This window comes from Serinus canaria, chromosome 1A (genome assembly GCF_022539315.1).
Source record: "Serinus canaria isolate serCan28SL12 chromosome 1A, serCan2020, whole genome shotgun sequence".
Lineage (NCBI taxonomy): Eukaryota > Metazoa > Chordata > Aves > Passeriformes > Fringillidae > Serinus > Serinus canaria.
In genome coordinates this window covers 68,793,217-68,806,393 of record NC_066314.1, presented here as the reverse complement: position 1 = coordinate 68,806,393, position 13,177 = coordinate 68,793,217, and the positions used below count along the sequence as shown (strand labels likewise).

The 13,177-nt window shown below is 41.1% G+C and overlaps 1 protein-coding gene across 1 annotated transcript; it reads right to left on the bottom strand.

Moving 5' to 3' along the window:
- Positions 1–4,858: 4,858 nt before the first annotated feature.
- MGST1 (microsomal glutathione S-transferase 1) lies at positions 4,859–12,283 on the bottom strand. The gene is made up of 4 exons (XM_030238276.2): positions 12,117–12,283; positions 9,827–9,976; positions 7,500–7,594; positions 4,859–5,475 (listed from the first exon to the last, which is right to left on the bottom strand). Exons 2-4 carry the CDS (start codon positions 9,950–9,952, stop codon positions 5,229–5,231), a joined length of 468 nt encoding a protein of 155 aa, XP_030094136.1. The 5' UTR covers positions 9,953–9,976; positions 12,117–12,283; the 3' UTR covers positions 4,859–5,228.
- Positions 12,284–13,177: the final 894 nt, after the last annotated feature.

Below are 13,177 nucleotides of genomic sequence, written 5' to 3'. Positions count from 1 at the left end.
GCACTTCTGCAGCAATTCCACATGCACTAATCCCTACAGCTCCCACAGGGAGGGTTAAAGAGATGAAGCTCAGAAATTCTTCCAAGAAATGTGGAACAACCTCCAGAGCTGACACCTTTCTGCCCAGTTCCCAGACTCACCCTTCTGGAAGGTCCTTTCTGGTTTCCATGAAAGCATTGCAGTGAAAAGGAATTGTTTGATGTAAATTTGAAAGCAGGTGCCATATAAGACTTTCCAGGCAAAAAGGAAATAATCATCCTTTCCCTCTTGCAGGTGTGATGTTATTTTGGAGGCACTTTTTTAGTCACACAATGTCAAGAGCCATGTCCCACTGCAGTGGTCTGTGCACCACAGGTGCCTTAAGGCAACTGATTAAACAGAATTAGCTACACATGGGTCTTCTCCATCCTGATCTGAGGTATTTATAATCCTCTTTGCAGATATTTAATGACTGGATACACAAAAAAAAATTCTTAAAAATGAATTTGTTTTAAAGGGATAGTAAAGCAATTTTATAAAGCAGAAAAACACCTGCCTCTCTTACCATATCCAGTTTGTTCCTTGATGCTGCTCTAAGCCATCCTTTCAGTTCTCTCTTTTCCTTTTTCTCCTCCTTTTTTCTACAAGACTGACACTACCTTCTGAATTTATTCTCCCTCACTGGACAAGCAGTACCCATGAGACAGTCTTCTTTTTGTCTCTTTTTTTTTTTGGTAGTAAAAAGACAGGTTCCTTGGAACTTCCTCTTCTTAAGCTCCCTCCAAGTTCTCCCACATATGAGAATAAAAAATAAAAGAATGATGCTGTCAGTGGTGATGCTCACCAGGGCCTACCAGCAGAGAGTAAAAGCCTTACATTTACACCTGGTAAAAGCACTCAGTTGTGGAGATTATATGGTACTGCTAAATTGGAGCAGAGTGCTTTGTAGGAGGAAAATCCATTATTAAAATATTTCATATTCCACCTTGCACTGCAATTATGCAATAAGAGCTGCCTTGATTAAAAAAACCAAAAACCAAAACACAAAAAAAACCCACAAAAACAACAAACAAAGTCAACAAAAACAAACTATCTTTTGTTTAAAGCCTAAATTTAGTGTACATGCACACCAGAGAGAACCAATGTCACAGAAAGAGTGAATCAATGCCTGTGTTCCAAAGCCTCTGAATGAGGATCACCCACCTTTCTGAAGTCCTGCTGTGAGTGAACTACCCTCAGCACAAGGGCAGCCATTCCATGGCCTCTTTTCCACTAGAGGTCAGGCTGAAGGAGCTAATGATCTATTTTAGCCTTCAGAATCTATGAGTGGGAGTCACTGACCAAGATTTGGAAGCCTGACTATCATCTAGAGTGAATCACAAAGAGGTATTTGATTTCTAAGTGTCCAGCAGCCAGAGATATTTAATCATGAGAGTATTTTAACACATGTCAATAGAACCTTTCAGAGAACACTTGGTGCCATCTCAGTTGGCGGAACATTTGGAAAAGAGAAAAGTTCTTCTTAATCTTCAACCTTGAAATGAAAACTCCATTAGTTTGAATAATGACAGGCAACACTTTAAAAACAGTATTCTAAAAGTTCTGCTTTTTATTTTTTGCTCTTAGAAAAAATATACATTACAAGCATTTCCCATGAAAAATCTAGATTGAATTTGTTTCTGTAAAGAACTAGGAATAGACACAGCTAAGCAATAATTGGCTTCAGGTAAATAGAATTTTTCCAAACCCCAAAGTGATTTGAGTTAAGAGCTCAGGCTTTTCTTTTCTGTATTTTGATGACAAGCAATTCTATCACTTACAGAAGCAGTGACCCAGCTTCTTGAAATAAATACCTTGAAGGCGGTGAAGCTCAGACACACACTCGTGTCTGAAAATTCCAGGAAATGTTTAATGTATCATTTATAGTTTTAAACACATTCTTCACTGTGACAGGACAAAAAGTCATGATCAAACAGCAAGTCCTAGCTCAGGGCTCTTCACCAGTCATCATCTCTCCCAACAATTCAGTGCCTTCAGTGCATGTGTCTGCAGCCAGGAAAACCACCACAAAGTCATTTTGCCCAAAGGCTTTTAAGCAGTTACCCACACAAACAAAAACTAAATGGAGGAATTGCTCAGGTTCACACTTCTGAAAACAAAGCAGCCCATGAAATTCCCTCAGAGAGGAACTCAGCTAACCAGGTTATGTCAGCTGGCATTTTGAGGTGCTTCATGGCCAACTGTTAAGAGCCACTTCAAAGATACACAACATCCCTGGGAGAAGAACACAAAATGCCAGGAATAATGAGAAGATAAAAGAAACCCTGTAGTTTCTCCAGTTGCCCAAGACTGGTGGTGGGAATAATGGGCATAATAAACAGAAATGAAGCATGGAAGCTGATGGTTTGTCCTCTTTTTCCATGGCTCCCATGGAGCAGCCCATTCCGTACTTTCACCAGGTCAAAGGGAGCACACCTGCTGATAACAGTCAGTTGTTTCATCAGTTACAGGTTACTTCATTTCATGATTTTGCAAGAGAACCTGATAATACTAGCAGGCTGAAACCCACGTGCATGTTTTAAAAGGTTAAAATTCAGTTTAGCCGAGCAATAAATTCAACTAACACACCCTTTGCTAGCTCCCCTGAAATACACCAACCCATCAAAATTTACAGCTGTCCAACAGGCACAGTGCACCTCTACAGGACAGGGAGCAGAGAAATGCAAGAGCTGTGTGACAAGGACCAACTCCAACAGAGTTTTTGTGGAGCTGGCAGTCGGCATTTGATGGAATCTGGTAAGGCACATTTCCCAGATTGAGCACGTACCCCGCCCAGATGCACAGATGGTATTTGTGGGAGCAAAGGAAAATAAAATATAGGTTTAAAATAAATGCAAGAGAAACACAGAATAATATTGAATCACTCTAGGTATTTCTAAGGGTTTCCAGTTATCTTTTCTACTTCTCAGCACATACGAGTGTACGTTCTGAGCTTTGCAACCACTGAGCAAATGGAAGGGATTTAAAACCAGTTTTGTTTCAAATGTAAGATCACAAAATTAAAGAGTCTCCAGGAATGAGATTTCTGTACAGAAGCTTGATGCAAAAGGAGCTGAGAATGCTGCTCCTGCATATGCCTGGCATTGACAACCGGGCTTGTCTGAAGAGCCTTTTCCATGTTGAAGGAGAGGACTTGCTCTGCTGCTGAATTTCAATCAGGGCCCTCTGCACAGTGGCTACATTCCCTTTGTTTGAAATGGATGCACAGACACACAGCTGGGAGGAAGAGGCAAGCCATGTAGCGAGGGAAGAGTTTTAGATGCTGTTGTGATGGTATAAGGAATCCACATTATATCATGATATAAGAGTAGCCACAGACTGATGAGAGCTGCCAGGCTGACTGTGAGCATGACTGGTTTGGGACACAGCTCCAGGCTGCAGCCTTGCTCCTTCACCCTCCATCACTGCCCCTTCTCCAACCAGAGGAGCTGCTGGCCTCTGTCACAGTGATACCATCCAAGGCAGCTGCTCTCAAGATCCCATCAAACCTAGCAGAGGAAGAAGGAACAGGAAGAAAACAGCACAGGTTGGAAGTGGTGGAGAAAGGTGTGAGAAGAAATAAAAAAGCCCACGTTTCCTGTTGGAGCCTCTGCTAACCCAGAGTGCTGATGTGTGCTACTCTGCCATGGCAGCCATTGAAGCACCCCAAGGTTCAACTTTAATTCATCATCTCCTCCCATCCTTCTAGAGGATCCAGCTCTTTGTTATTTTACTCATTAGTTAGATTTAACTTTTGGTAAATCAGTGTTAACTTCTTGATTTCAAGTTCCACCTTCTCCTCTTTAGAAGACATGATTCAACACTACACCTAAATTGCAATAAAAATCCTTTCTTTGGATCAAACCAGTCTCTCTGAATTCTCCCCCATTCCTCCTGCCCCCTTCTGAGCTGCAGGCTAACACTGCACCAACCTCCATCTCACAACTGTGGGTAGGTAGGAAAGCCCTCCAGTGTTATTTTTTGCAGTACTACAATTACTGCTCCCATGTAAAAAGAACAAAATCTTTGACATGTGGAAGCAGCAGTGAGAACTCTCCACCTCCTCTCTGGGCCATTCCTTAGGGGCACAGCTTCTGGGGTAGGAAAGGAAACCAAACATGTTGTGCCCTGGCTTCTGCCTTTTAAAACTTCTCAATGAGCAGCACACTACAAGATCTTTCTGGGTCACTTGAAATCTCCTGCTATTATTGAAACCAGAGCTACTAAAGAGCCCCAAAATAACCAACCAAACAAAAAGAAACCAAGGAAAAGTCTTTAAAGAATGTATTTCAAATTAACACATCATAGAAAGATGCATGCAAAGAGTAAAACTTCCTATCAGAAACATATTTATGACAGTGTGACACACAAACTAATTATATATGTACATCTGGATTACTTGATAGCTACATTTGCAAGTGTCACTCACTTTATGCTGGATTTATTCAAAAATGAAAAAAAATACTCTACAAAGGGTCTACACTTTATCTAGTGACAAAACCTACATTTGCAGGAACTCCAGCAAAGATAATTACTAAAAACTTTTTAACAGTGTCTCCAAACAGCATTTAGCACAAATACTTTCTCTCTTTTTAATCTACTCAACTGAAAGAAATGGAGCTCCAACACTTTAGGTTTTTTAATCCCAAAGTAGATTATACAAACATTTTCATCAAAGATTTTTTTTTATAACAAGACTAGCATTACTGGTTATATCTTATTATTAAGGTAAGCTCTCTTCAAAGAACTGTATGATTGGAATCTCTTCCTGATACATAGTGACATGCTATTTGCTGGCTGCAGTGTGAAGAGTCAAATGAAAACAAAAATACAAACAGGCTTTTTTTTTAATCTTGTCTTTATTGATTTAGACTTCAGAGCTACAGCCAAAAATAGTGCATCTGTAGAAAATTATCAAACACTCTATCAATACAGCATCATGGCATGTTTAGAATTGTAAGCACTTGACAAATTGCTAAGGGAACATCCAACCTAGTATTTGGCAGTGCAACCCATGCACAGGGAATACAGGGAGAAGGATTCTTTTTTCCTCCAAAAAAAGAAACACTTCTGAACAGGAATAAAAAGCTTTTGTTTAAAAGAAGAATTCCAGTTACCACAGAAGACTCACTGGCTAACCCAAGACATCATGATACAGTGCCAGGAACTTTGTGTGGAATGTCAAAAGGGACGCAGAAGCTACAGCTCTGCTACAGGAGCAACACTGTCTTCACGACTTTGTAGGCCATGGAGAAGGTCACTGAGTAGCCAACTGCCCAAGACAAACCTCTGCCAGGCTGGGGAAGAGGGATCAAGTATGCCAAAGTGTGGAAGATCCTAGCCCCTGCAAAGATCCTGAAGTGCAGCAGGGCCGTGGACAGCTCGGGGCCGCTCAGAGCATACAGCAGTCCAATGCCAACAAATGGGACAATGTTTTCCAGGTCATTCAGGTGGCCTCTGGAGAAAGAAGCAAAGTTATTTTAAGGTGTTCTGTTTTGTTGAATAAACCACTTCAAGCCTCATTATTTTTCAGCACCTTCAGAGCATGCTACTATTCAACAACTCTTGGCTTCCTCTGCAGAGGGGACCTGATTCAGCTACTGAAACGATTTTGGCATGTTCACCTGACTTCACTCTGGTCTCTCCTGCTGCACCCCACATTTTTAAGCTTCTGATCTTCTGTATGAAATGAACTAGTTTTTCCCCAGGATCTTGGTAATAGTAAGGACTTACACGAGGTGTTTGAGTGCACCTGGATGAGCAAGAATGCGAAGTCAGGGAAGAGGTAGCTGTTTTCTTGGAGCCTCTCTCAATTAACATCAATTAACTGGAGGATTGTGACTAAAGCTATTACAGTTCATGGCCTAGATGGACTATTCTAATCCCATAAATCCTGTTTGTGGTGTCCATAAAGAAAATATGAAATATCCTACATAGGAGCCGCTATGTTCCTCAAATGTTCATGAAGTTCCTCATCTTGAAGAAGGTTATTTTTGAACATCTAACAGGTGTGACAGTTACACTTTTCGTTCATTTCCTTCACTTTGAGCACTAAAATAGCTGAAAAATGTTTGAAATTTTGAAACCATAATTTGCTAAAAATGTGTTGAGACTGAACTCACATATCTTGAAGTGTTCTTTCACACCCCTTCCTAAACCTTCCCAGCTCCTTTCACCTCTTTAGATAAATTATACTTCCAGCCCAATTTACTGATTGAAACAATGTCGAACCCTTACTAATGATGTCAAATTTCAGAGCCAGCTGGAATCAGGTCATGGCACTGTCTTGCAACTGTTTTTAGAATGTATTTATAATTACAAGGAAACACAGCCCTCCACATTTTTTTATTCTCACTCCCCATAAAAGTACTCTGAAGAAAGTAATCTTTTTTCTTGAAAAAAAAAAAATCTTTTTTTCCCCATAAACTGAACACATTCCAATCACTTATACAAAAGAGAAGCCATGGAAAATTTATGTGGCATTATCTGTTGCCATGAAGCTTGCAGAAGAAAATACATTAAACTTCCACTAAGAACCACAGTTGGGAGGAAAATGTGGATGCTGCAACACCAACATAGTAACTAGAACCAAGCTTACTTACTAGGTCTGGGGATGTCCGAGAAACTCTACAGAACAGGATTTGAAAATTTAGTTTTAAAAATCAATTCTGTGAAAATTACTGAGGTGGTTGTCATTTCTCTACCACAAGAATTTGAGTTAAATGGGTCATAAAGTTACTCTCAACTTAGCTGGCCTCTTACAATTTACAAAGAGAAAGAAATTACCCTTCACCATAAAAGTTTCCACTTTTATGTAACACCCACTAAATTAAGCAACAACTTCTCTGAACTCAGGGACAGAAAAAGAAGGGGCAGAACATCTTTACAGCTCACTTAGATTAGGCTCTTCTTTCTGAGATTTTAATCCATAAGAGGCATACAGAAATATGCTTTGTGAAACAACAGCCATTATTTGCAAGGCTGCAGTGTTCTTAAAACAGCACTGGTATACATTTTCAAGATTTTCCCTAATGGAGCTTTAAATGAGAAGAGTTCACTGACATTCAAGTTTTTGGTATAAAAATAAACTTAGCTTCCTCAAGGAAGCATGGAAGGCATTCAATTAAAGTTTTCCTTGTTAGCACAGGTGTATCAAACAGCATCCCAAAATTTAGGATTTTGGAAACAAAAAATTTTGCCATGAGCTACATCAACTTATGGTCATATTTTATCTGTCCTTTAGACAGGACACTACCCAAGAGTCAGCTACTATAACCAGACAGAGGCTTATTGTTTTGAAAATGCACACTGACCATTTGCACGTGGAATGGTTCATTCATTAAAACTAATTAATGTATTAGATTGCTTCATAAAGCACCATGAAACACACACAAGCTTGACAAAGAATGGGGTGAAATTAACTCCTTGATTTAATATTATTCTGTTATTTAAAACAACTTTTTCAGGCTCCTGTGTATTACCTGCGTGCACGTTCAACATCTGGATCAGTCCTAAGGAATTTCTTAGCACTGTCCCCTTTTCCAAATGATGCTGTATCTTCTGGGTTGACAAATGCCTATTTGAAACACAAGCACATAAGTGACAATAACAGCCAAAATGTTTTATCCAGTCAAAGCAGCTTGCTATAAAGGTAACTCTTTTTACCAATGCCTCAATAACCTCACTTAACTTACCTGAAGTTAAAAGCACAGGGAATAAAACAGTGTTTGCTGCATTACTGTTTTTTTTGAGCCCAGCCTGTACATGTGTGCTGACAAATTTATGCAATGCAATTTAGGCATTTAGATAAAACCTTCTTGTGAGATGGACAAGCCTGGAGTAAAGACAGTAGGCTGACAGAACACAGGCACCTACAAGGTGGAAGCTCTCAAGTCTCTTTTTCACCGTTCCTGACAAATTATCTGAAAGTGCCTTTGGATCCCTTCCTGCTGCAGATAGCATCCAACAGCCCTATTCCTATTCTCATTTATGACCAAGGAAGTGTCTCCCTTTCCTCTTAGCTACAAATTCTTCCACTGATATGACCCATTATTACCTCAAAATACTGCAAGACACTACTTGAAAACAACATTGCATTCAGGCAGTGCAGACTCAGTGTACAGTTGATTTCTCCCTGCTGACACATGTAGTAACAAATGCATTCTGTGGACTGCTCAGGCTATGCAGATGTAAGTCCAGAAAATATTTTCATTTTAGGAGAACTAAATGATTGCTTCCCAAGGCAGCCTAGATCCCTATTTGTGAAATATCCTCAGCCTCAGAATTCTAGAGGTGCGTTAACAGTATCACCAGCAATTTTTACATTCTCTTGCTTCACTCCTTTCCTGTTTTTCTCTTTCAGGACTTTTTTATATTTAATAGAAAATTAAAATTATTTTACTATTTTTTTCTGTTTGCAATATTACTAACACAATGAAACCAAGCCCTCCAAATTACTGAAGGCCCTATTGTCATCTGCATCCACCTGGAGCAGTTCAGCTGGGTTCTCCTGCAACAAGGAGAAGCAAAAAGCAGCATTTCAGCAAAAGGACTGCACCAAAATCTTGAAGCACAGACCATCTTGCAGAAGCAGATCTCACAAAAACAGCCAGATGAGGCCCACTCAGGGCTCTTTCAGCCCAGGACCAAGTGTTTCCTACAGAGAGCATGGGAAGATGCCTAGAGAAGACCAAGAACAGGGCAAGCACAAGACATCTCCCATGAGCACTTTCTTCTAAAGTAGATGCAGCTTCTGCATTCTTCAGTAAACCTCAGTGGATCTTTCATATTTTTATCTAGCACAAATATCAAACCACAATATTTTCAAATAACCACAAATATTTTCAAATTTTTCAAGTTTTTCAAGTTTTCAGATTTTTTCAAAATTGAAAATACAATTTCAGCCTGCTTCTCACTCTAGAAAAACAATAGTTTCTTTTCAGATAGTGACCTACCCGGTAAAATAATTAGGGAATGCAAAAATCTTTTGAATTATTGAATGAAAGGTCTATAGATAAATAAATATCTATCCCCTCTTCTGACCCTACCAGCTGGTTACCAGTGTAATATGGCTCCATATCACACTTTTGTTGCTTTATAAATTTTGTACCCTGGGCATGAGCTTTCTGCAGAAGACAATGGAAATTACAGTTTTGAAAAACTCTTATTTAAAAGAGTAGAGTAAGTCAAATGCAAGTATTATTTAGTCTCATAATTATCTCGTAATTAGGGTAAAAACATCATCCAGTTGAGACCAGCAGAGCACCAAACCCAAAATGTCACTGTTAAACTGGATGTGACATACACACACATGATTAGGGTCTAAGAAGAGAAAGTTTTTATTCTGTATGTTCTCTAGCTTATATACTCTTAACAAAGCATGACCTTAAGTTATTAATTACATTACAATAACTTATTTTATTCATCAGTGCAAAACAATTAGTGTCAATATAATTAGCAAAAGTTTTACAAAAATTTAATAAAGTATGTATACACATTTATTTATGTACATAGTTAGCTTACAAAAATTTTCATGTATCTTTTCTAATTTGTTTCTATACTGACAGCTTTGTCTTCTTCTTTGTTATGCATACACTAAAAATCATCAATTGTTATTTTTTTCTATTAACTCAGCTTTACTTGCAAGCCAGCTGTCAAGCCCTTCCATACCAAAATCTCTCCAGAACAGGGAGGAGGGAAGAAAATGAACAGCAGCAGTATTTGGAGCTGAAAAGACATAGCTGTGATATGTCTGTATTTCAATATAAATGTCAGTCTGTTCTCCCAGCCAGTATTTCCAAAAGATTACCTTCCTTGTGATCCTGAAGTACGCTGTTATCAGACTCATCAGCATCATCTTTAGAAGAACAATGACTGTGTAAGTAGCGTAAGCCCGGAAGACTTCATTGTCAATTAACTGCGTCGATTTGGCCATTTCTCCCCTTCTCACTGACGACCTCTAAAAAACATTAAAGTTAGTTAAAGCTAACATCGATGCAATCCAAAGTTCTGGCAACAACTTGTGTTAATAGCCTTGGTTTTTTTTAACATCACTGCAATGACAACATGATTTTGCCACCGAAGAAAGTTTCTTTTTAAGCGATTTTCTACTCTTTTTTTTTTTCACAATAGCATAATATAATACCTTAAGATGATAAATTATAATATTTTGCTTCCATTATAAGTGCTTATTAAACTGTCAAAGTACAAACTACCAAAATATTTAATGTAATTGCAGAAACAACACTTAGTCACAGAAATTAGTACTCTTTTGAAATAACACAAGGATTTAGACCAATTTTAGACCAATTCATTTGAATTAGCAAATTTCCCTAAGCAGTTACCAGGATAGGAGGAGTATGTGACAATACTATGAACTATGAAATGTAAAGAGGAAAATTAGTATTGCCTATCCTTTTTTGTATGTAAAATGACACAATTATAATTGCACTTCAGCTTTCAAACTAACCAGTATCTTCCTACCCAGCAGTAACTTGTGATCAAACCGAGTTGAACAGCAATTTTTCCCCTTTGAGACCTTGTTCTTAAAAATTGCTTTTAGCATGACTCACAGGCAAAGATTAAGTTGTAATGACAAAAAGGAGAGGACTATTTCTGCTTTTATCATGGGAGGTTTAAACTAATGAAGTCTCTTTCCAATGAGACCATACCAAATCCACAATCCTGTGGAGGCAGTACCTTTTATCAACACCAGAAAGTTAAGAGGTGCTGAGGAGTGAATGAAGGTGAAAAAAAAGGTGCACATTTATTTTTGCCCTGCACAGACCCAGGCTTTTGCCTCACCAAGTGCTTCAACCATGCATTTAGTGACCAGGAATCCATACAGCTAGGATGTCTTAGCTTTACTAGAGACCGAAATAAATGACTTTTTTTTGTTACACCTAACTCCCTTCCTGTGATATAATCTTAACAATAGTAATAAAAATGTTAATATTCACTTGATTACACTTTTAGCAACCTCTGATCTCGCTTTCAGCACAGTCAGCTATTGCCAAACAAGGGGAACTTGATGAGCAAGGAGCACGATGGAAGACTTGCTCTGAAGGCATGTCCTCGGTGAGGAAGTGAGCAGGATGGAGGTAAGCAGATGTTTGCTCAGTGAAAACAAAGCTGGCCTTGCCCGGACCTGCCTGCTGAGATGATGGGATTTTGCTCCCTCTTTTATCCTTTCTGAAACAGTGCTTGGGTCACTGGGCCCAGCACAGGGTCTGTGGACCCTGGGAAATTAACTCAGTGTAACTCTCCCTCCTCTCTCATCACAGTCCAGTTCCCAAGATAAACAGCGACTTGGCGACAGCTCCTCTCAGAAATGGACAGTAACTGTTCCCATTCATTTTAGCAATCTTGTTAAAAAGTCACAACAGAACTGTCCTGCGACTCTTAACTTTGTATCACAGCAAAAAGCACACAGTGTTCCACACAGCAAAAACAAAGTAAATCCACGGCCTCAGAGCATTTCCCCCTAAGCTATGCTGAAAATGCACCCAAGGATGATGCCAAGTCATTGGCACAGTTCAGCAGCACTTTGGGAGCTCGGCCACATTTCTCCATCTCCCCTCGCTGCCCTCCGAGCTCCCGGCATGCCCAGGCCCTGCCTTCAGCACAAAATGGAAGGGCACCAAAAAACCCGGGATTCCAGCGCCAGCAGAAACTGCAAAAACAAACCCCAAGTACGAGAACAGCACGGAGTTTTCAGGGATGTGCTCATTACGGTTACGAACAGCCTGATGCACATGGGTAATAGTAACAATAATAATGGTAATAATAATGGTGTGCCTCGGAGCAGCGGCCGGGCTCAGACCCTCCCACCGCCCCCGCCACGCGTGTCCCAGGGCCGCGGGCAGCCACGGGCCCACGGAGGCCGCTTGTTTGTGCGTGTTTCAACCGCGACTTCTCCAAGGGCCGTGTGGCCGCAGGCTCCGCTCCCAATCCAGCTGCACATTCCCGGCCCGGCCCCGCGGCAGATGTCGCCTCCCCGGGCCGCCCCGCGGCCCCTCACGCCGCGCTCCCCGCACCGCCCTCCCGCACCCGGGCGGGCTCGGCTCCCGGGCCCCGCCGCCCCCGCGCAGCGCCCGCACCTCGGCCGTGCCCGCGGCGATCCGAGCCCCGCTGCTCCCCGGCGGACACTGCGGCCCGGCCCGGCCCCGCCTCGCCCCGCCGGCCGCGGAGGCGGGTCCCGCCCGGGCCGCCCTCACGGAGCCCCGCGGGCTCGGGGCGGGAGCGACGGGTCAGGCCCCGAGCACGGCAAACCTGGCAGAAACAGGAGAAGGTGTGAGAACGAGCGAGGGAAAGCTCTGCTGTCTGAACACTTTTGGAAAACCAAAGGCTGTCACCTAGACAGGCACTCGTACTGACAGCCAAGTTCAGCGACTGTGCAAATTCCCAAGAGGGCTCAAAGATACTCTAAAAGTCTCAGTGCTTAGTCCCCTCTTGTTCTGGTGGGCCTTAACTTTTACCAAAGGGCAAGAAAATTAAACTTGTGTTGCCACGCTGCTTGTATTGCCAAGCCCTCAGCGCTGTTCCAATAGACATGCATCATGTGGCTTTGCAAAGTGAAACAGAAAATTAAGGAACTCCGCAGCTGGCCACAGACTGCTCCTACCAGTGTGCTGCAGGGTGATGAATGGAGGGAACCTGGTGTCCGAGCTTCCCCGTGGTTCTTCAGGGAAAATTATGTTATCCCTACAGCATTCCTCTTCAACAGGAGCAATGCTTATGACTAAGCAGCTCATGATAAGCAAGACTGAAAAAAATAGACATAAATGTTCTCAGATGCCCAGAAAAGGTTTAAAACTAATCCTAAAGATGTGAGGAAAGGGATTCAGTTTTTAAATCTGCATTCTTATGGAAAAATCTTTACTCTTAGGTACATATATTCAGTAGTCACTGATGTTGCTGCTGTGCTTCCTGTCATGTCCTGTCATGTCATGTCAAATTCCTGTGTAACTCTTCTCTGAAATCATAAACCACAGTAAAACTCATTTGAGCAAGAGCTCAAATTTTAACAATCTTGTTAACACCTTATAACAGAACTGTCCTGCTAGTCTTAACTTTGTATCAGAACTGTTTTCAAATGCTGGTAGGAGTTGGTTCAACAACCTTCTTCCCACTAAGAACACAGCAAATACTGCTTCTGCTG